The 22,906-nt window shown below is 43.4% G+C and overlaps 1 protein-coding gene across 3 annotated transcripts in view; it reads right to left on the bottom strand.

Moving 5' to 3' along the window:
• Positions 1–1,647: 1,647 nt before the first annotated feature.
• Positions 1,648–22,906, bottom strand: part of CLDN10 (claudin 10) — a 54,368-nt gene continuing 33,109 nt past the window's right edge. The window contains exons 1-5 of one of the 3 annotated variants that reach the window (XM_062514818.1): positions 13,955–14,174; positions 7,419–7,580; positions 7,173–7,254; positions 2,475–2,582; positions 1,648–1,762 (exon numbers count right to left, since the gene is read on the bottom strand). In XM_062514818.1, the coding sequence (XP_062370802.1) occupies positions 1,648–1,762; positions 2,475–2,582; positions 7,173–7,254; positions 7,419–7,580; positions 13,955–14,174 (687 nt within the window). Of the gene's footprint in view, positions 1,763–2,474; positions 2,583–7,172; positions 7,255–7,418; positions 7,581–13,954; positions 14,175–22,906 lie in introns of those variants that run through there. The other 2 variants (XM_062514820.1, XM_062514819.1) reach the window with 2 other exon arrangements.

The raw sequence follows: 22,906 nt of genomic DNA, 5'->3' as shown, positions 1-22,906 counted from the left end.
GAGATCAAGGCAGTTCAATAGGGAAAGCAAAAGCCACACACACAAGCAAAGCAAGGAATTAATTCACTGCTCCCTGTGGGCAGACAGGTGTTCAGCCATCCCACGAGAGCAGGGCCCCATCACGTGTAATGGGGACTTGGGAAGATAAACACCATCACTCCAAATGTCTTCCTCTCCCTCCTTCTTCCCCCGCTGTACATACTGAGCATGATGCCATGTGGTCTGGAATATCCCTTTGGTCAGTTTGAGTCACCTGTCCCACCTGTGTCCCCTCCAAACCTCCTGTGCACCCCCAATTTCCTCACCATTGTGGTGGTATGAAAAAGAAGAAAAGGCTCTGTGTAAGCCCAGCTCAGCAATACCAAAATCATCTCTATTATCAACTCTGTGTCCAGCACAAATCCAAGACACAGCTCTATACCAGCCACGGTGAAAAGATTACCTCTACCCCAGCCAAAACCAGCACACTCATGAGTTCAGTGGTGAAAGTCTCTTTCATTTCTCTGAGGTGAAGATTTTGCCTCTAATGTTTACATTAAAGATTGAAACTGGTCTTGCAAGAAAGCCTGTTAAGCAATGAACAGAATATACTGCAGAGTATTACTTTATACAATTTTAATGCATATTTTCTTGTATTTTATCATGAACTTTATATAAAATTGTCAACATTTTAAAGAAAACATGTCCACGTATTAAACTATTAAGTTTCTACCATGGTTTACAATAAATAGCATATGAAAAGAAAAAAGCCTCCGCTCTAGAACTAATCATCATTAAATGCCACCTATATGGGGAAGTTGGTTTGTTGAGATTTTTTTTTTTGTATTGCAGTTGAGTCTTTGTTAGTATAAAAGGACAACAACTGGAAAAAATTACAATGTCAAGCCACAGTAAGGAAAGTACCGACCTGCCATTGCAGAAATACTTGGCATTTTTGGTTTGTCCATATTGGCTGCCTTCTTAAAAAATAGAGTGGTATTTCTACTTAAATGAAGTACAAAAATAACGTAAAACAAAAAGAACCTTGAGTTTGTAGTTCTAATGTAATTTAGATAGTATCAAATACAAAACTTGATCTATACTGTGCCATTATTAAATAGGACTGTTCATTTTTAATATTTACAGTGCTGTCCCAAAATAACCAATTTTTATTGAAACTCCACAGATCCATCAGTTCAAACTTCATGACAAACCTGAGTTTGTGTCTGATTTTAGGGACTCAATCTAGAAAGCATTTTGTGGTTATTTGTAATCTCTGTTCTTGTTTATTGACTTGTATTCCCTCAAAAGGCATCACATTTCCATGGACAAAGAAAAAAAACTAGCTGATTTTTTGAACTGCAGTATGCCAATATGATGTGTGTGATGCCATTCCCATAAGCAGCTGACATGACAAACTGAATTAGTAAATACCTCATTTATTGTTTTTCAAGAATGCAACATCAGCTCACGATTTTGAGGTACAAACTTTACAATACCAACAGCAATCTTAAAATATATAATAAAATTTACATCAATATGTAAAAAGCTGCAAGTTAATATTTGTAAAAGTCATTAGTGGTAGGTACATTTGAGTTGGGGGAATCACTCTGAATGAAAATGTACAAAATCATGTTTAAAAACGCTTTGAGTCTTCCAAGAGTGCAACTAAACATAAGCGTTCTTGTCAAAGTGCTTGGGTGGGGTTTTGTCAGGGACACTGTTGTGGACCTTTGTACGAGCAGACATCACAGATGTGGCTCCGTTGTAGGCATACCCCCTCCTGAAGAGAAAAAAACAACCATTTATAGCTCATCCCACAGACAGGTGACATCTCTGCATCCAGGCATTCTAGTAATAAAGCTAGAAGAAATGTATGGGAATGTAACTACAAATTTCAGGGGAAGGGACACGTTCCTACTCTGTGTGGTCCCATTCTAGTTAAACACTGCTACTCCAGCGATCTGTCTTTGCATCTGCCTTTACACTTTTCTGTAACACATATCCCTCATTCACAGCTAAGGAAATTAGGGCCTAATCATGAAATAATTTAAATTGTGACAGATCCTAGGTGAATCGTTACTCCCTGCAGCTGTTCCTCTTTTGTTATCACCCTTCTTCAGCTGCTGGAGGTCCCACTGCCACCACTGATTGCTTTTGAACTGATGATTTGAAATCAAAGAAACTTGTCTGTTCATGCCTGTAAAGCCACCTGACCACATTTCCTACATCAGTGAATGCAGTGCTTTGCAGCTGTAGTAAATTTATGAAATATATATATCTTACAAGTATTTGTTATGAGTCAATAGCTTTTCTTAATTACATTAATGGTGGACAGACCATTATCCTTAAATCCCCTTATTTTCTTTTGTCCACACATCTTTTTTCAAAATATCATTACACGGTGTTTTGGAACAGTAATCAAACTGCATATATATAGCAAGTAAAAATGGAGAGGTATTGATTTCTTTCCCTAAGTACAACTTGTGTTTTACCTTGCAGAATTACTGTTTTCAGCTATTGAGAAGCAGAATATAATGCCACCAATTATGCAGAGTGAAGCTCCAGCCCATCCAATGAACAAAGCTGCTCCTAATTCATACCTACAAGAAGTCAATAAATGTATTTAACAAAAGAGAGCATGGATTTAACAAGGTTATTTCCAGAATAAAATACCTAAATATAATACTTTTCTTGAATAACTTTCCACTGACACATAAATTATTCATCACAAGATCAGCAGCTCTGACATTCACCCACGTTCTTTTCATTATTTCCTTCTGACTCAGGAGGTAAACTCTGTCTGTCACTGCAGTACTCTTGGGCAGTGCTTCTCTCCCTGCTCAATCACGGTTAGGGGTTAAGGAAAGGCCTGGCCTTTGTGCATCTCCTAGACGGCTTTGCTGTGGGGTTATGTCATTCTTTGGTCTGTTTACAGCACCAGCTCCTCCATTTCAGTTTTGTCCCTGTTGGTTCACAAACCAAACTGGACCGGGGCTTTTGCTGGGCCAGAGACTACAAATTCTGCCTACAGCTCTCCTTAAATTTTCTCTCTGGCTCTCAGGATCTGACTCCCTCCTTCGTCATCCACACACCAGCCTGCTCAAAACGTGAGGGTTTGTACATATGCATAATATGCATATGCAATATACATGGATGTATGTGCAGTGTATGCATATACATGCACAGGTGTGTCTGGTATAAGCATCTGCACACACAGGTGCATGTTCCAGCACCTTTCTCCTTCTCTAGTCCCTGTGGCTGCATTCTATCTGGAAGAAACTGCTGCCAAGCACATCCATGGGCAGAGCTCCCAGTCACCAGCAATGATCCTCTCTGCCAGCTACAAACTGCTGCCAGGAACTGCTCTGTTTTTCTCTGAGAGGAGACAGCGGTGCTTTAGGAGCATTATCCCTCAAAGTCCACGTTTCTAAAGCAACAGTAGTAAATGAAGGCAAAGAAGGACATTGGGAAGAGATTAATTTCTTTCCTCTCAGTGCTGAAGCTTCAAGACAGGCAGCGAACCATGGATGCTCCTTGTCTGCTCCATTCTCCATCTCTGCTTGAGTACCACTCCTAAAGCACTTTTAGGATGACCTGCATTAGGCTGCAGCCCAATAGTCTCCAGAGTCTCCTATTCCTCACCTTTAGAACACACCTGTGTGTCTCTTGCTCTTTCTCTGCTGCAGTTCCCCCTTAAAGAGACCTTTATCTCCTCCAGGCTTCTGGGATCCTGCACAGAAACACAGACCCCTGTTCTTCATCCAGCCACAATTACCAACCAGGAGTCTGTGCTGTTGGAGCAGCTGCTACTAAACTGCTTTATTGTAAACTGTGGTGAGGCAGCCAAATAAAACAGCCTGCCTGTGCAACTGCAACACTGTGTAGTTGCACTTCTCAGCTAGTTCTGAACATTTCCATGTGCACAGGCCCTAATTCCACATTACCAAAATATCTAACTGAAAATACCTGTCAGTTATTCTTGTATCTTTACAAAATGGCACTGCAGAAACACTCAAAAAGAGTCCAGTGAGGTGTTAGAAAACCCCAGACCATAAATCATCACTGGACCAAGTGATGCAAGATTCCTGAAGAGTGCATGAGTATCAGGTGCACAGACTGTGAGGGCATAAAGACCCAGGGATTTCTTTGTTCAGGCTCCCTCTCTGGAGACACCAAGCTCAAGCTGAAATAAACTGACTCTGCCCCAGAACCCTTCCTCAACACCAGCATGGGTCCTATGAACCCAACCCCCAACTTAAACTGCTGGGAGCCATAGCCCCTTCCACCCTGGAAAACTCTCCACTGCGACCCGTTTCACTTCAAAATCTGCCAAAGCTGTAAAATTTTCATTCTACTTACGCTCACATTTCCAACCACCTTGCTATGATTTTCATGTGGCTCAAGGAGATTTCTGTCTCTCCTCGAGGAGACAAGGACAGGGGATTCTCTGCTTAGAAGCAGAGATCCACATCAGAGCTCATCACCTAAGATCCCATTATTGTCAACGTGAAAGAAATACATAAAAAGTGCACTTCTAAAACAATTTCCAGGCACCTCTTTCATTGACCTGTAACAGCAGATCAAAGGGACCAGCTCAGGTGTGAGGTAAGCCCCCTCCTGGGGATCCCTCCATCTCTACAGGACTGCCAGAGCATACCTAAGGTACAAGGACCAGGATTAGGCTCTCCACAGAAGTTGATGCAGATCACCAGTGCTGGACCCAGATCCAGGAAGGCTGTTGCAATAACAACTTATTTGGCAAGACCATTTGCCTAGCAAATGGGAAAAACAAGTTTCCATATTTTTATCTAACAACACAAAATGGTTGACCAGAGGCTGAGGGATTCAAGGTGGCCAAGCAATGTCTTCCCTTCCGGAAACTCTTCAGTTGTACAGAAAAGAAATCATGAATATATTTGATAGAATTGGGTAGAAAAGGGTACCTGAGTGTCACCTTCTAGTTGGGACAGAAGACACGGGGCTTGGCCTTTATAGGTGGGATTGTTTGACCTTTTGAAGCAACATTTGTTACTATACCATGATTAAACAGATTGCCTGTATGGCCTTTCTCCGGTGACTGCCACACCACCACCTTAATGAGTTGCAGAGCTGTCCTAATTGGTCTTTTCTCCACATCTTCACAGAAAACAACCTTACTGATTTATACTAGGAGGAAAACTCAAGATTTTCAATTGCATGTCAATGTCTATATGGGAAGTTAGTCAGATAATCTGGATAAACGACACCATTTATCAATAAGAACTATCATGGCTATGTGAGTTCAAACTGTGGCAAGGGACAAAAATGATAAAGACTATGAGAGTTAGGGTTTTTTTCAATTAAAAATAGTAAAGGAGGCTGGAGGGAAATCCTGATGGCTGATACAAGGTGCTGAACATCTTATGTCATTTGTTTCCCACTAACAGTATCTCAAGCCTGTCTTTGACACTGCCAGATTAACTTCAGGAGAGAAATGTATAGTAAAAGGCAAAAGGTTGAAACCCTCTCTCAATGAAGGGACAATTTCAAATTTCCACAATATACCAGCAAACATACTAAATGCACCTGCAATACATAACAAAGTAAGGGTTCTGATGCCTAGAAAGACAATAACAAAATGGACTTTTTAAATTAGTTGAGAGAGGAAGGAGCTGAATGCCACCATTATCTCAGTCTAATGCAAGGTCACCACACAAGCTAGGACTCATTGTGCACGACTCAAATTAAAATTTCAGGATTTCCTCTCTGCCTTTATGTTTGCAGTCATGATTATGTCTGCCCACAGCTGAGCTATGCTGGTTGTCCACAAAAAAAGGTAATCACTGGAGAGGATGTTTTACTACTATTATTTCAATATTTAAACTGGATTTCTCATTCCGTCACAGTAAAATTCCACCGTGAGGTCTGCCTGTTCTTTCACAGCAGACAAGGGCAGGAATACAGTGTAGGAAAAGGACTTCTGGCAACAACCACGGTATTTTTCACTAAGAATAGTAAGCCTGATGAATAATTAACTTCTGTCTATATAGCCAGGCTCCATTTTCTTCAAAGAACCTTACATCTTTCTTTCTTTTGGAGGCCTTTCAATCCTGTCTTCACTGCATCAAATAAGCAGAAGCTATAGGGGAATTATGGAGAAAACTAATACAAGACTGTATGGAGTAAACTAATACTGTTTCAGGACAGGAAAAGCAGTGTCAACCCTTCTGCAAATTTAGATTCCTTTAGTGTTATATATTCAGATTATTTTCTTTCTGTCAAAGTGAAACATCAAGGTTCAGGGTTCCTTACTGATCCCTTAATTCGTTCTCAGGGAAATGTATACCCAATGTTTGATGTATCCTGGAATCACTGCCAAGAAAACTTTAAAATCCTTGCCTTTAAAAAAGAGTTTACATCACGTATGAAGGCAAAACAGGAAAGTCTATGATCTAATAATTTACAGCCAACATTTTCAACTTGGTAGTTAAATATGTCAATCCAAAATCCAAGCACTGGTTTGTGGATTGCTGCTTTTGCAGGTCTTGAGAATTTGGAGTTTTATAGGGAGTCTTTAGGGATGCTCATTATCACTGGTATGGATCCTAAAGTTCTATAAATACTCACTCTCTTAAATTTAATTACCGGTATAGAGCAAAGCATTTTTGTTAGTGCTTATAAGATTGTGGGTTTTGATAAGGTTTATGACCCAAATTTCAGTCACCTGGATTTGAAAATCTGTCAGCAAAATTCCACCAAGCCTGCAGAAACCTTTCAAGAGGAATCAAGATTGCACAGTGCTTAACACCTTTATGAAAGCCACCTTCTATTAAAGGCTCAAGGAAATACTTTTCTCTTTTCCCTATAGAATGATGCACCTAATGAGCCCCTTTGTCTTGTGCAATCCTTTTGCTGCACATCTGGCATCCAGGCAGGCTTCACTCCCAATTAACCCCAGCTGCCCTGCCAGCCCACAGCAGAGCTGGGCTCATGGATTGCAGAGCAAACACTGTACAGCGAGGTGTTTGTTCATTGAATTTCAGCATCTGGTTGCTCCAGTTAGAAATTGTGATTAAGTAAAACTGCAGCCCACTCTCCTCCTCTGCCCAAGGGTAGAAGTAGCTGCTCTCTGCCTAAACAGGCTCTGGTGCACAGTAGGAAATGTAAGATCTACTTTTTTGAAAGATTTATGGGTATAGGAAAATACTTACTTTTGTGCAACAAAAGAAGGGTCAAAGAACTCAGACGTAATCCTGTTTGCATACAGGGAACAACTAGTCATAGAGCACAACCCTGAAAAGCATAAGACAAACCATTCAGTGGAGCTAGCAGCAGGGCTTTGGGCCTGACCCTGAAGTCAACGAAGTCATGGAGGATTGCTCACAGGTTTCTGTGGAAAAGAAGCTGCTGCGGTATGACTTCAAATATACAAACTGATAGAAATAAAGTATATTTACCAGAGAGTATGAAAATCAGTCCAGCTAAACAAGCTATTTTTGCTTTAGTCTGATCGGAGCCTCCAACTTTTGTACATTTCATCCCAACCAGTCCAAAAATAGCACCAAAGAAGCCAAGGCAGACAGCGGAGATCATCAATCCTCTGCAGGCTTGGATGTAACCTGTGAGAGAAAGAGCAAAGCTAATATGAGACCTGGGACCATGACAAGTTTTGCTATCATTTCACTCACTATTGCAAATGGAATCAGACTTTGGCTGGAACTTTATCACTTTACCACTGAGTGTGTTCTTCTAGGTGATGTGTGCCCTTTACAAGTCATCAACACCCATGCCCAGCTGATAAGAATCATACTATGGCACTCAGGGCTCCAAAATATTATCCCATGGGGGTATAATATCTGCAAGAGGTCATACCCATGAGTTTTAGAAGAGCAGCTCCACGTGGTCTGATGAGGAGCTGTCACAGGTTGCAGAGTGACCCCGTGCACTCAAAGCAAGTCTTACATCAGTCCTGTTGTGCGTGTGTGTCGCAGGTACAACATGACTGGCAGTGAGGCTGGCAGCAGTGACCCTGGCTGGGGTCCTGGGCCTTCCTGGGCCTGCCTGGATGTGCCACTGATTTGATTTGGATATGCCCAGAGGGCCCTCATTCTGCAAGGAAGTCAGCCATGCACTCAGCTCCATGGACAGCAGTAGTCCCTTGGGATAAAGCACATCATTGCCATATTTAAACCTGGACAAAGAGCTTGCACCTGGCTTCAGCCTCAAGCAATTTGGCTGTGCTGCCCAAGCCTGCTCCCAGAGGGACCTCCCAGGGCAGGACCCCTCAATGGGACAATGGGCTGCTTGGCCTCTTCTCCCTTCCAAGAATATCTTGTAATTGAAAGACTGTGATAATCTCATATCGCTGCTTACAGGGTGGAACACAGCAATCTTGCACAGCTGAATAACCATCACAAGATGGTTTTTCTTCATAACCTGTTGTTACATCTCATTTAAAATGAAAATGAACTCGACTATTAGGGTATTCATTCTTTTTGCTTTGATCTCCAGTGGGTGGAAATGTTGAGAGCTAAACCACATTGTCATTGCCTATTACACCAAATTTTATGTAGTAATACATAAACAACAAAACCCCACCAAGCCCTGCAAAGAAGTTTTAATATGCAAGAAAACAATATAATAAAGCATGAATTAGAGGACATCTGACGAAAACAGAAAGTAGCAGATCCAAAACAAAAGGTGTGCTTGTTTGTAAAATGAAGCTGTGGAATTCCTTTCTACAGGATGTGCGTACTCTAAGGGTTTACAGAGACTCAAAAAGAGACTGGATAAGTTTCTGACAGAGAAATCTGTGTCTGGATGGCAGGGCTTTGAGATGCAGATAGCTACCACAGACACTTGGCCACCTTCTGCTGTCCTTACTGCCACCTCCTTTAGCCACTGCTGAATGACCACCCTGTGCTTGAACAATGTTTTAAATCCCCCACTGATTCACTGCTTTGAGCAATAATGCAATTTGTAGTACCCCATTTTAGCAGACCTGCTGAACCTGGGATCTGTGAATACAACCTACTGGCGTTTCTCTACATCTGCTGGCACACAGATGGACTTCTTTCATTTGCAACATGCTTCTGTAGCCCACCTGCTGAAGAAACACAGTCAACTGTCATGTGGCTCATGTGTTGAAATGTAAGTCCTTGTGCAAGACTCAGGTTTGAAGACAGCAGCTTTGCTTTGTTAATTTTTGTGATAGGCATGGAAAAGTTGGCTTACAGTGCTTTAGGTGGTGTGTAATGTATTTCTTGTAGCAGACAGGTAAAGCACAAGATGAAGACTGGAAAGGAAGCTATTATTTTTGACAGGTTCAATTTATTGACAGTGTTACTTAGCTAATTGACACATTAAAGTGCTGAACCATGAACATGTTTACCCGGAGGTCCTCTAAACTTTTATTTATGTCTGAACCTCCTGGGAAAACCAGTAAATATTCACCCCAACTAAAATATCCAGCATTTGCTAGTAACCACAAGGCTGAAATTCAGTTTTTACTGAAGGTCAATGCACAGTTTTAAAATAGGCAGAGGGTAGTGAGACAGCAAGAAATAATTAACTCACTCACTCAGAAATCATTTTCAATTATAAACAGCATGAACTGGAGGACTGCTCAGTTCTGCTGAATGAATAACCTTTCTCACTAAATAATTCACCAAATTGGGCAGGCCAGTTATAGCAGGGCTTGTTTGAGTTCACCAGAGCAATCAGCCGACTGGCACACATTTTTAAAACAAAATAGAGAAAAAAAGTACCACAATTTACACCTGTACTGCAGAAAAGCAGAAGGCTCTAGTAATCCCACTAGGTTAAATGGAGCATTAGAAAGCATGAAAGGTTGAAATCAACATTTTCACCAAATCTAACCTCCTATTGCTTAGATCCTAAATTCAAACTCTGTATAGCACTTGGCTGTAAGAGGAACTAAACCTCTTTTTTGCTTTCAAGAAAGCAAGATTATACTGGTCATCAAGACTTTTAGGCCTTGTTCAGCTTGAAGAAGAAAAGGATCTGAGGAAACCTTACAGCAGCCTTCCAGAACCTAAAGTGGGCCTACAGGAAAGCTGGAGAAGGACTTTTTACAAGAGTGTCTAGTGACAGGACAAGGGGAAATGCCTTTAAACTGAAAAAGGGCAGATTTAGGTTAGATATTAGGAAGAAATTCTTTACTATGAGGGTGAGGAGACACTGGAACAGGTTACCCAGAGAAGCTGTGGATGCCCCCTCCCTGGAAGTGTTGAAGTTAGGACGCAGTTTTGAGCAACCTCTTCTAGTAGGAGTTGTCTCTGCTCATGGTAGGCAGGCTGGAACTAGATGGTCTTTAATGTCCCTTCCAACCCAAAACATTCTGTGATTCTATGAAAAGGAAGAGGAGTGTAAAAGGGGGCTGCTTGTTTTTCCACTGTCCTCCACTCAAGACTAAAATCTGGTCTTTTCCAAATGTTTATTTTCTGTATTTGCACCAGCTCCTGCAGGAAACTTTTCATGTACATACCAACCACCCAAACGAAGCTTCCAAGAAGCAAAAAACCATGTGTTTTAAACAGACAAGCAGACAAACATGCATTACTCATAAAGTCATGTTTAGCAGCATTCCAAGAGAAACCTATTTCAAGGTGGGGGTTTGTTTTTTTTTTTTTTTGTTTCAAACAAATGTGTTTTGTCTTGCATTCAAATTAATCTTGTTAGAGCTTCATCTTTCTTGCCTAACTGTTCTCACACTTACAAGCTGCTCTCTCATGCTTACAAAGACTTAGAAAGCATTCACCTATTCATATCATATGACACTGTGGAAAAAAAAGATAAATATACAAAGTTCTGGGGACTGCCACTTTCACAATAAATGCCTCTGGTGGCATTTTGCAGTCTGCATCACGTGAAGTGTAAGAGGTTGCCTTATGGATAAAGCACAGATTCCTTCCAAAAGTACACACCCATTGCTTTTGTATGTCTTTCTAAGCTCTAATACCCTCTTTTAGCTGATAATTGAATTTTTGTTCAGCTCTGTTCTTGCAAAAGGTCATCAGAGCCACTGTTGGAAACATGGAAACTGATACGTCCTCTTTTGGGGAGGTGGTTTCATCAGTAAATTTCCACCTGTGGCCAGTGGCACAAAAAGTAAGCCTGCAGGGACACCTCACATAGACCAGGTTCCTCAAAGCATGGTCACACCCTGATTTTTCCCTGCTCATTTTGTCTTTGATCCCCTGGAAGACCTGAGCAATCTCTCAGGATAAGAAGTCCAGCTTACTTAGAGGTTTCTAATTTGACAAAGCAAACAAACAAACCAACCCCCTACAAAAAAAAAAAAAACAAACCAAAAAAAAAACAAAAAACAACCAACCAAACAAAAAACCATACAGAAAATCAACCAACCAACCAAAAAAATCTTCTGTAGAAGAACTGCTCTGAGATGCAAATCCTCTCCATCTCTGTGAGAAAGGAGTGGAGCAGAGCCACATTTCCCTAGGACAGCAGAAATATTTTTAGGAATTTTCCAGTCATGCTCTACCATGCATGACTGGAGACTGGAGGAGAGCAACATATTGTCACTACATGTATCTTTACAGGGTTATTGTTCCTGCTCACAAACACTTCCTTGAGAACAGGAAACAAGATCTGTCCCCTTTGTGTCTTCTGAGTCCCCCACCTGAGGATGGAGTCAGGAAGCTCCCACATTCCCAGTCACAGGGAATGGGAACCACCTTAGACATGTCATTCTGGGCAAAGAGGAGGGAAGGAAGAAGCTAGACAAGGGCTGAGGTAGATTTTTCTAGTTGTTGAGACACAAATTCTTTAAGCCACAAGTGACACACCACAGCCCTGAAGTGCATTCCCCCTCAGGGGAAGGGTTCAGGTGAAGAGGGGACATACACACCCACAGTCAGCTGCTGACAGGTTCCCTGCAGAGCTTGTATCCACAAGGAAGGGAGGCTGGGCTCGGCTACCTACTGAAAGCACCCCTGACTGCAATGGTTGCCCCTCTGACCCCACCTAGCTTGCCTGGTCTGGGGTACATCACTTTCCCTCCAGCCTGCCTTTCATTCATGCTGTGCCTGGGTACCAGATTCTGGTCCAACAGCATTTAAAGATGCTGTTGAGAAACACTGAAGCCAAGAACTTCCCACTGCTGACAAACAACCTGGCCTGAAGGACTGGAACAGGGCCCTTCCAAATGTGCATTTCAGATTCATTTCTGTCCAAAATGAGGTGATGGCTCTTTCACTGTGGACAAGGCACCTTGGAAACTCATTCTTTGGCCAAGTGGAACATGCTACCCAACACACAAGGTTTCAATGCACAAGCATTTGGGGGAAAGGAGGGTAAGGATCTTGCTTAGTGTTGTCTTCTTTTAGAAAATGTAAGTGTTCCAAAACCCGCATGCTTTGTAACTATGCTCTTCTTGCTTTGAAAACGGATTCACCCAGACCTAAAAGAACAGCTAAACAATGGATTCAAGGGATCCAAAAGGTTTCGCACCAATGATCACTCTGTGCTTGCCTGCACAGAGACCCCTGTTCCTTGCCCAATCCTGGAAACTACACTCTGAGCTGCTACACTTGGCCACAGTGTGACTGATGTCAATGGAGGTCAAACAGCTCTCCTAACCCTTCGAGTAACTGGCAAATCCCTCTACCTCCACAGGGCTGGATCAAAAGAAGGTCTGGGAACAGGACTTCTCCCACCAAGGGAAGCATCCTGCAATAGTGGTGCTTAAGGGTTGCCTGTGCTGCCTCTTTTTGGTATCTTGACCTCTTTCGGACCTTTTTTATGCATATGCAGGTTAAAGGTTTCCTGATATTGGTGTTAAAGTCATGTTCATATTAATCCCTGTTACAATTAGTATTAATCTCTGTTAGTGATTAGATTAAGAGACCTTCTTTTCCTCTCAAACCTTCTCAGACTCCAGTGCAAAGGGAATGTCTTGCCAGACTGTGAACAGTAGGCATGATCTTTTGTGAGTATCAAAGCCACTGGAACACTGCATATTGCATTCATTTATAGCTATAAAAATTTAGAAAAGGTGCCATAATTTTAGAAGCCTTTCCTCCCTTTCTTTACAGTCACTTCTAAAGCTACAAACTGATGTCATACACACTTCTCCTGTTTCTACCAGCCATATTCAGTGTGGTTTTGTCAACTAAAAGTTTAGTTGTAAAGATTTCCTGCAATGAACCAGTTTCCCAGTATGGCTTCCATAAAGGGCAAAAATATTTCCCCTTAACCAGGGAAGAAATGCAGCACCAACTCAATCTTCGGTTTCAAGCCCTGTAGCAAAGCTCTTAGCTTTGCTTCAAAATAACGCTACCCTAAAGCTGAGCAAAGCTGTGCATCCCTTCTGCATACCTTTGCATCCCTGACTGCCCCGAGCTTTTACACTGTCATTTATCAATGAAACAATTACACCTGAGTTAATAACCACTTAGCAAAACCAGCAAAGGAACATTAATTAAAACAAAATGACGCCAAGGCTTGTTCAACTCCACCGACTGTTGCATGGCTGGCAAAAGCATAAAAAAGAGGAATGTCACGACAGTCGGAAAATAAACTGGCAAGAAAAATTTGCCTGCATTCTTCTTGTGTGAAATCCACACACACACGCTCTTCTGATGGGAAAAAAAAAAAAAAAAGAAAGAAAAAAAAAGGCAGGTAGTGACAGCACGAGACGCCAAAACAGACACTCAGGCACCAAATATAATCTCAACTAGTGGGTTTTTGGAGAGGAAAAGTCCCGCTCCCACAGGTGCGCACAAGCAGCACGCTGCCACCTGCCTGGGGACACGGGGGCACCTGCCCATGAGCCCGCGGGGGAGCCGCCTTCGTCCGGGGGTCCCCGCCGCCCCCGACCCCGCTCGGCGCACCCCGACCCTGCTGCCCGCCCGCCCCGCCGAGCCCGGCCCGGGAGCGGCCCCGGGAGCCCCCGCAGAGCGGCACACGGACACCGGGGAGGTGTCGGGGTGGGGGTCAGCGGGAGCCTGACCGTCCAGCGCCAGCATGGATGGGAAGTCCTTGCAGTTGGAGACGCCGGTGGAGTCGGTCACGCAGGTCTTCCAGAGGTTGGCCCAAAAGGTGGCGGTGGTGATGACCGTGCCATCGATGGTGGACACCTTCCAGTAGTCGGTGGGCAGCGTGGAGGAGACCAGCACCCATCCTGAGATGGTCAGCAGGAACGCGATGATCTCCGCCGACGTGCTCGCCATGGGCCCGGCAGCAGGCGGCGGGCGGCGCGGAGCCGCGGCGGATCCCGGCGGATCCCGGGGGCGGCGGATCCCGGCGGGGGCGGGCGGAGAGGAGCGGAGCGGAGCCGAACCCAGCGCGGCGGGGCGGGGGCGGCGTTCGCGGCCCCTCAGCCCAATCAGCACCGGCAGGTCCCGGCATCGCCCCGGGACTGGCCCCTCCCTGCCCTGCCCTGCCCCGGAGTCCCCAGAGCGGACTCCAGCACGGCCCGGCGGGTGCTCCCCGGGGTGGCGAAATGAACCAGACCCGAAAGCAAACAGCGGCGGAACCTGTAATTTGGGGTTGGATTCCCCCTCCTTTGCTGCTGCTCTTGCAGGGGTGGGGAGGGGGTGGCAGCAGCGGGACAGGTGCGTCCTTAGCATCTCCTCCCCAGCTGCAGGTCTACATCTCTCTCCGTATGCCCCCGCGCCATCCTCCCCACAAACTGCCTCGCCAGGAGGGAAGCCTTGAGGGGTGCTGGTAGAATACAGGTGTGCCGACCGTGAGCGCTCCATATTCCTACAGGGACGTAAGCTTTTGGAAAGCACAACAGGGGTTTTAATCCTCTGAATTTCAGCTGGCCCCTGATATTATCCAGCCACAGATGATACAGGGTTTGACACCTGTTTTCGCCGCGTGAGGTGATGAACTTGGGATTTTCTGCCTCAGTTTTCATGCAGGGGCATTCAAGCCTGCAGCTCACAGGTGAAGAGTTACCCACAGTGGTTTCTCCTCTTGTTCGAAGCTGTTTACTTTCCACATCGGGAGTATATTTGCCATTGATGTGGAAAGTACACTGCCGGTCTTTACTTTCCTTCTATTTATTTCAAAACTATTGTTACATTTTCTAAACCTTATTGCCAGATGGGCAATCACTGGGGGATAAGAAGCCACATTTGCATCATTATTCTTCTGATGAATGCTCTTTGTTTTTGCCGTGTGGTCACAAACCCGGATGTAATCACCTTACAGACTCATATTAAAAAAAAAAAAAAGAGAGAGAAAAAGAGAAAAACCTCATAGTTGGGTGTACCTTTGGATGTGGGTCAGAGCTCTGTTGGAACAGGGTGTTTCTTTATCTGTTAATGCTCCCGCAGGAAAAAAAAAGGGGTTCACAGATGCATTTGCTGACACAGTGGCTCTCTGCCTGCTCTCTGCCTCCTTGGTACTCTCTGACTTTCAGGTGACACACAGCAGCATTGGCAGGGAAGAAGGAGGGGGGAAAGCAGGAAGGAGGCTTGTTTGCACAGCACCACTGAGCATGGGGCATGCTACAGCTCCATTCAACTTCTGTGCCAAGATGCTTTCTTCTCTTCCCAGGAGGGAAAAAAACAGGGTCATGAAGAAGGTGAGCCACCCTCCAGTGTGGTGTCAGGCTGTAGCCACAGCTCACTTTGGAACACTGAGTTGACTATAGATCCAAGTCCCATCTCAGTGATGTTATGATCTAGTTATCGTGGGGCATGACAGCAGAAGGGAAAAAGGAAAGAAAATTTTTTTTAATATTTTCCCCCATCATAGTTCTTTAAGATGTTTCAGACCGGAATTATGTTGGTGGCTGCAAAGTAGATCAATCCAAGTTATTAACTAGGATCTAATCAAGTCTGAGGTAGGAGACTCAAGTCCAAACCTGGGTCATTGTGTTTTCTGGACATGGGAAGCTCACCTATACTTTTGTTGATAGCACTGCTTTGCTTGGTTAATCCAGGGAGTAGCATTGGGGCACATTTTGGCCAGGGCCCATCAGAACTTTTTTGGTGCGCTGTCATGCAATAACCAGAAAGCTGGAGTTGAAGGCAGGAACACAGGCAGGACACCTCTAGGCCTGAGTCTGAGCTCCCGAGTCTGATAAGGAGGGGAAGAGGGTCTTCCTGAAGAGCATAGGCACCGCTCCCCAGAGGGCCAGCAGAAGTGGCAGGCTGGTGAGTGACCCTGCTGAGGGTGGGTAGTCCTGCTGAAGTTGCTGTGGCCTCGGTGTGATGTCCAACCACCATTTGTGCTGTCCCAGACCGTGCTGCTTTCAACAGAGCCAGACTTGGCTGCCGTAAGCATCATGGATCTACATCCCTCTGAGAGCCACCTGACTGCTGCCAGGGACCTCAGGGTGAGCCCATGCAGGGGACTTGGAGTCAAATGAAATTGTTTCAGCCTCAAACCCACTCCCTTTCTGCCCATAAGGACCCTTCAAGCAGGGCGAATCTATATGTTTGTTCCCTTGTAAGCCTTGTTTTATCCAGAATGTTGTGAAGTGGCCTCAGTGTACATGAGAAACAGGCTTGCTTTAGCTTCAGGGAAAGGCTTCTCCTTTCATCTCCTGACACTGTTGCTTCTGAGGATGTTTTATGTCACTAGTCCAGTTGTTACCATCTTTCTCATATAAAATCAGAGCAATATGTTGCATTTCTGATCTCATCTTTGGTGATGTAAACCCAAAATGACACAGTGCACAGCTGAGCGTTCGCCCCAGGCTGAAGAGAAAGGGAAGGTGCAAGAGTTACTCTTGCCCTGAGACATTTTCTTCATGCTGGCTGAAATCTGCAGGGTTAAGACATTGGAAAACATTAATTTGGGGGGCTGTGTTTCTCCTCTGTATAATTTTTTCAGCTTCTTTCTCTTGTGCAACTGCAAGTCCCGTTACCATGTGTTTAACTCATGCATCTTCCAGTTTTCCAAGATAAAATGGCAGCTCTTCTCCCTGTTGATGTGGTAGGAACTATAACATCCATATGAAGACATTTCTATATCTCCCTCCAACCTCTCATTTCCTGCCACCATAGCTCTGGCATTGGATTTGCTTACTTGGCTTTTTTACCTATTTATAGTTTATACAGTAGAGCGAAAGACTTGGCTTTTTTTTTTTTTCAGGACCAGTTATGACTTGGAAGTAGTTGAAAGTTCCTCAGACTACTGTGGGACTGGTTTAGATTTTCTTCTGTTCATAGTTTGATCATGTCAGTACAATAGCACAGTTTTGTGCTGGGTCATTTGATGGAATATGAGGTTTATTCTCTTGTACTGGGGACTGGGTTTATTCCCTTGGACTTAAGAAAGGTGCTTATGTCTTTTTTTAAGGAAAAGAACCCCCGTGGTTCATTTTTTGGCAAGTTTCATTGACTCTTGGGCATAAAAGTGGCATTTAGGGGAGAAAAACTATTAGTACATGTTTAGAATAGACTATTTCAGTTGGAAGGGGCCTGTGTTGATCACCTAGTCCAGCTGCCTCACACTTCAGAACTGACCCAAAGTTAAACTGTGTTACTAAGGGTGCATCCAAATACGTCTTAAACACTGACAGTCTTGGGGCATCAACCACCTCTCTAGTAAGCCTCTTTCAAGGTTTGACCATGGTCTCAGTAAAGAAATGCTTCCTAATGAACCTTCCCTGGTGCAGCTTTGAACCATTCCCACACATCCTATTGCTGGATTCCAGGGAGAAGAGATCATCACATCTGTCTCAATCTTTCCCTCTTCAGGAAGCTGCAAAGAGCCATGAGATCACCCCTCAGCCTCCTTTTCTCCAAACTAGACCAGCCCAGAGTACTCAGACACTCCTCGGAGGACTGTATGATTCTATGAAAACCCTGTCCTAAATCCTTTCCCCACATTCCCTTCATCCACTAAGTGGGTGACCTTATCACAGAAGGATATGAAATTAGTTGAACAGGATTTTGCCTTTGTGAGCCCATGTTGACTGTGCCGGGATTGCATTGTTCTTTAAATGCCTTTTGACAGTACTCAGTGTGATCTTCTCTGCGATTTTTCCAGGAACTGAAGTTAGGCTAACAGGTCTGTAATTCCCTGGGTCTTCCCTCACATCCTACTTGTAGATTGGAATAACACTGGCTAGCTTCCAGTCAACATTTGAATTCAAATTCAAATTTGAATTACTTCTATTTTACAAATCATGCTGGAATATCAAGAAATAGTTGACTTTTTATAATGTGCAAACTTTTATCATATTGCCAAGTACAGAAGAACCCTTCAGAGATGGTTTTGCTCCTACGTCTGAAATACTGAATATTATATTAGCTCTTGCAGGCTCAAAATCACAAGTAATCATTACTGCCTCATAAGTTAAACACCAGATGACAACAGTATTTGTTCTGCAGCCAGGATAAGCAGGCTAGGGTCGTCATGCCTTTGTCCTGGAGTAATTTTTCTTGTAATTTTACCATGCACTGGTTGGGCAACTTGAGACTCTTTCCTGGCTTTGCCATGTTATGATTTCCAGGATGCCTAGAGCACTTGTGCAAAATGAAAAAAGCCCCAACTTTATTTTTCTTAGGCTGAAGGACAGCTTCCTTGTTTGCTAGGATTTTCCTGAGATTCTGAATATTGAAAAAGTAAAGCAGACATGTGGGGTACATAGATGGGCTCATAAGACTGTCATCACCTGGGCTAGGTCAGGTCTGTTGGCAGTGCTAGATCTGGGGAGGCAGGCACGTTAGAGGAGATTAACACAACAGTAGGTGAGGAGTTTGCACAGTGCTCTGCATTGTGCAGAACAAAGTGCCGCCTAAAAAATGAGCAACCAGATCCTCTTCCTCAAAAGAGAGAAAACAAAGGAATGTTTCTGTCTCACCTAAAAAAAAAAAAATCCATCAGATTGGGAACATCAGTTAATAATCAGCAGTCCTTGCGGGGGTTGCTATCGTTGTTTTTCTTAAGTGGTGGGAAAAGGAATTAAATTAAATTACTGCATGTCTTTTGTAAACTGCCAGGACAAGAATGATTTTTAGCTATGCAGTTCATATATTACATAACAAAAAGTAAAAAATTAATAGGAACTGACAACCCAGAGCATTTTAAAGGAGTGAAAAATTGCATTCTGCAAGCCAATAAACTTTTCTTTCTCCCTCTCTCTATGTTCAGTGCATTCGGACATTACCGACCTTGTTTCTTGACACTGTGATTAATGCATTGTTTCTTTCTTTTTTCATTTTTTTTTTCAGCTTGCCTTAATTTTGCTGAGAAAAGCCTGTGTTGTTCTCTGAAAGTTTGTAATACAATCTTTTAAAAATAGATATAACCTGTTTAACAAACTCAGCAGGAAATGTGAAGAAGTGCATCTCCTACTTTCCTGGAGGTGCATTCCTCCTGGCCAACAGCACAGGTGCAGCTCTTGTCTGTCAGAAGCGGCCGCCACATCAAATTAAGTTTTGCTAAGCACAGGCAGGTTGCTGTGGAAAGGCAGGAAATCTCTGGACAGCTTTTAAGAACATACAGCCCTATGAAATGCAATTTAGAAAGTTTGCAAGATTTTAGAGAGTTTTCAAAATAAAAGAACATTGTATCTAATGGGGTTTTAAAGGATTTAACTGAAGTGGCAGGCAGAGAGGCAAATGGTTTTCCAGAGCAGTCAATGTTCAGAAGTGATCCTTGCCAGTGAGCCATAAAGACAAAGAGTCCTGACCAGTGTCTGAGTGGCAGGACAGTGTTTGGATATTGATGTTCCTGCAGTGGGAACACTTTCCCAGTGAGCATGTCCTCTGCCCTCTTGTGCCACAGCTGGTTTCTGCTGTTTCCCGAGCACCTGGTAGGTCTGGGCATGAGGAGGCTGTAATTTTTTACAGGCACCAGGATAGCTCCTAGCCAGAGGACACACAGAAGCAGGAGCTCACCCTCGGCAGGGAGCACAGCAACAGGACAAGGGGCATGAGTTGGAAGGCAGGAAATTCCCTTTAGATATTAGGAATAAATTGTTTACCAGGAGGATGGACAAGCACTGGGAGCGGGCTGCCCAGAGAGGCATCTCCCTCCTTGGAGGTGCTCAAGGCTTAACCGGTCATGGCCCTGAACAAGCCCATCTGATTAGATGTGTCTTGGACTAGATGACCTCTGGAGGTCCCTCCTAACCTGACTTTATTACCCTGTGATTCTGCTACCTCGCTGGAGCAGATGGAGTAGCACTGGGCTGCATTTGACTTATTATCACTCTAAGTGGCACCCAGGTGCACTAATGATCACAGATTATATGTTATGCCCAGAACATGATTCCATGTGGTCCCTGCTACCCTGTTATTTGGCACACATGCTGAAATCTTCTTTTCACAGAAAGGTATATTTCAGTTCATAACAGCAATACATTTAACTACTTTTTCAGCTGTTTACACATAGGGAACTTTTTCCATGGTCATCCTCTTTTTTTTTAATTTATTTTTTTAGGTTGCCTTTGGACATGCTAAAGAAAACCCCAAGAAGGGAACATGACACAGAGACATTTAGCTCTGCCTTTGTGTAATGCCCTTCTTGAGACAGCAGAGTGGAGATGAAAAGACGAGCTCCTGGAAAACAGGGACTCATTTTCCGAGTGGATGCAGGAGCAAAGCTGTTCAGTGTGTACTTCAGCTAACAGGGGGTGGCAGCAACTGGAGAGAGTGGTTGAGGAGATGTGAGGTGACTGGCAAGAGCCCTAGAAGAGGCAGCAAGAAGCTGCAGCAGAGCATGAGTGAGGGGTGATAATTTACACTCACTCTTTACCTAGCCCTGCTTAGGTGTAGCCTGGCCCTCAACATGCATTTGTCCCAGTTTCCAATTTGAAGGAAGGGGAGACAGGTAAAAGTGAGTTTCTGCCTTCCCTCCTTCCCACCAGCATCTCTATCTGCAAGGAAGCTCTTCCACTTGCCTTCCTCTGGTTCATCTCCCCAGTTCTCATGGGGGCTACTTATTTACTCAGGGAATGGCTGTGGCATGAAGAGGGTGTTACAGTTTACTGTCCTACTGTTTGTCAAGCACCAGTTGTCCCAGCTGGTGGTATAGAAAGATTTAATTTAACCAAAACCAGAAAACCACAATCTGGAGCAAAGCAGCTTCTGCAGTGTAATTAATCTGAGAGCAAACAGACTGGGATCAAAAAAGGTCATGGTGACAAAGTGGAGTTAAAAGCTGTCTTAGATCAACAGGCTCAAGCAATTCAGAAACAAAAGGAATAACAAAATAATATGTGAGAGATTAAAAAATCAATAAACTGTTTGTGGTTACTGTGCATTTAATCCATCATCAATACTGCTCCTTTTGATCCTTCTGGATCCTTTGATTTGGTTTCTGACGTGGTGTGTGTATTTGAAAGAGAAGTGGGCAAAACCCTCCAGTGAAAGGGAGGGGGTTGCCTCCAGGTGTAGAGGCTCTTGGATAAAGAGAACAGATTTAAAATCCAATTTAAATTTTCTGAGCTTAAGGAATCACAAATAAAAGTGGCAGTAATGAGACATGATGAGGAATCTCAGTATCATGAGATACTGAGAGCACTGCCTCTTAAAAAGTTGAACGGCTTGAGTGTACTTGGAAGTTTTTTAGTGTACCAGGCAACACGTCAGCTCATTCTTGTGCGCAATCTGTGTGCAGCATCATGTTTTCCTATTTCTTCAGTGAGATGTTCAGCCAGTCTCCATGCTGTCTCTTGAGGGAACAGTCCACTACTGCGTATAGTAAATGAAGCAGTATATTACCTAGGAGAAAATTCATTTGTACTGCTTATTTTTGCCGGGTCACAGTCCAGAGTAGCCAGCAAGACATTTGCCAAGGGCAGGACATAATGTGCTTTGCCTGTTATGTTAATGCTTTCATGGTCCCATACAGAAAGTTGGTTTTTTTTCATTACATTGCAGTAGTTCTACCTGGCCATTGCCCTTGCAAAGAAACAAAGAAAGCCTTTTCACTGATAATAGAGATTCAGGTATGCACTGTAGGGTTTTCTTCTGTTTACCTCTTTATTTTCCTATTTGTTTAAGTGTCTTTTCTCAGCTGGTTGTTTACTTCAGTGGCTCATTTATGTGCTCATTGCAGCTTTTTAATTCACTTTGGCTGCAAGCCGGGTGAAGAAGGGTGGAATCACTTTAGAGAATTCAGTATTAAAACTATATGAAGTTTTTTTTCATATCAGAAATGCATTTTGTCTTTTAGAAAATGAGAAATTCTTAAATAGTTTTGGCTTAAGTTGCAGTTTGTAAGGAGAGTTTGCAGCACTGGATGGTGCCTCGGGGTGATGGTGGGAAACTGAGCATGTTCCTGATTTTGGTGGCATTATATAGATTTAAAAATTGCTCTGCACTTTTTGTTGGGATAATGCAGCAATCTCTTTACTTGGTGCCAGCTCTGGGAAAGTTCAGTTTCCTTTTCTTTTCCAGTGTTTGGTGTAGTTATTTTATGTACGTGGGAATCAGAAAATCTTTCAAAAGCAAATTCATGTTCAGAAGCCTCTGGGTGACAAAGTCGTGGATTTTGATTGCAAATTGCTTGACAAATGCCAGCAAAATAAAAATGCCAGTGGATGCCAAACGTTGAGACTGGAGACACCAGTGTGTTTGGTTTTTTTTAATGACTACTCTTTGTTTTTCTACTGGATGGTGCACTATTGACAAAAATTACTTTCAGTGATGTCTGAGGATTAAGGATTTATTTGGAAAGATGGCCGAGAGCATTTTGTTCATGTGGTATTCTGGGAACTGTTAACTTTTCTAAATGCATACAAGAAAAATCTGGTTTTGTAAGAGAGAGTTGGGACATGGCATGCAAAAGCTACAGGCTTGCTGCATCCATTAGAGAACTGGACACAAATGTTAAAATTTAGCTGGAGGAAGTGTTTGTGCAATCACTGAATATACTGTTAGTGTGAAGTTCTGTGCTTTAGTAGGAAATGCAAAACATAATAATGCATGAAATTTTATTGCCGGACAAAAATGCCACCCTACCCTCTCTAGTCCTGTTAAATATAGGA

This window comes from Cinclus cinclus, chromosome 2 (genome assembly GCF_963662255.1).
Source record: "Cinclus cinclus chromosome 2, bCinCin1.1, whole genome shotgun sequence".
Lineage (NCBI taxonomy): Eukaryota > Metazoa > Chordata > Aves > Passeriformes > Cinclidae > Cinclus > Cinclus cinclus.
This window is presented reverse-complemented; position numbering and strand designations above follow the sequence as displayed.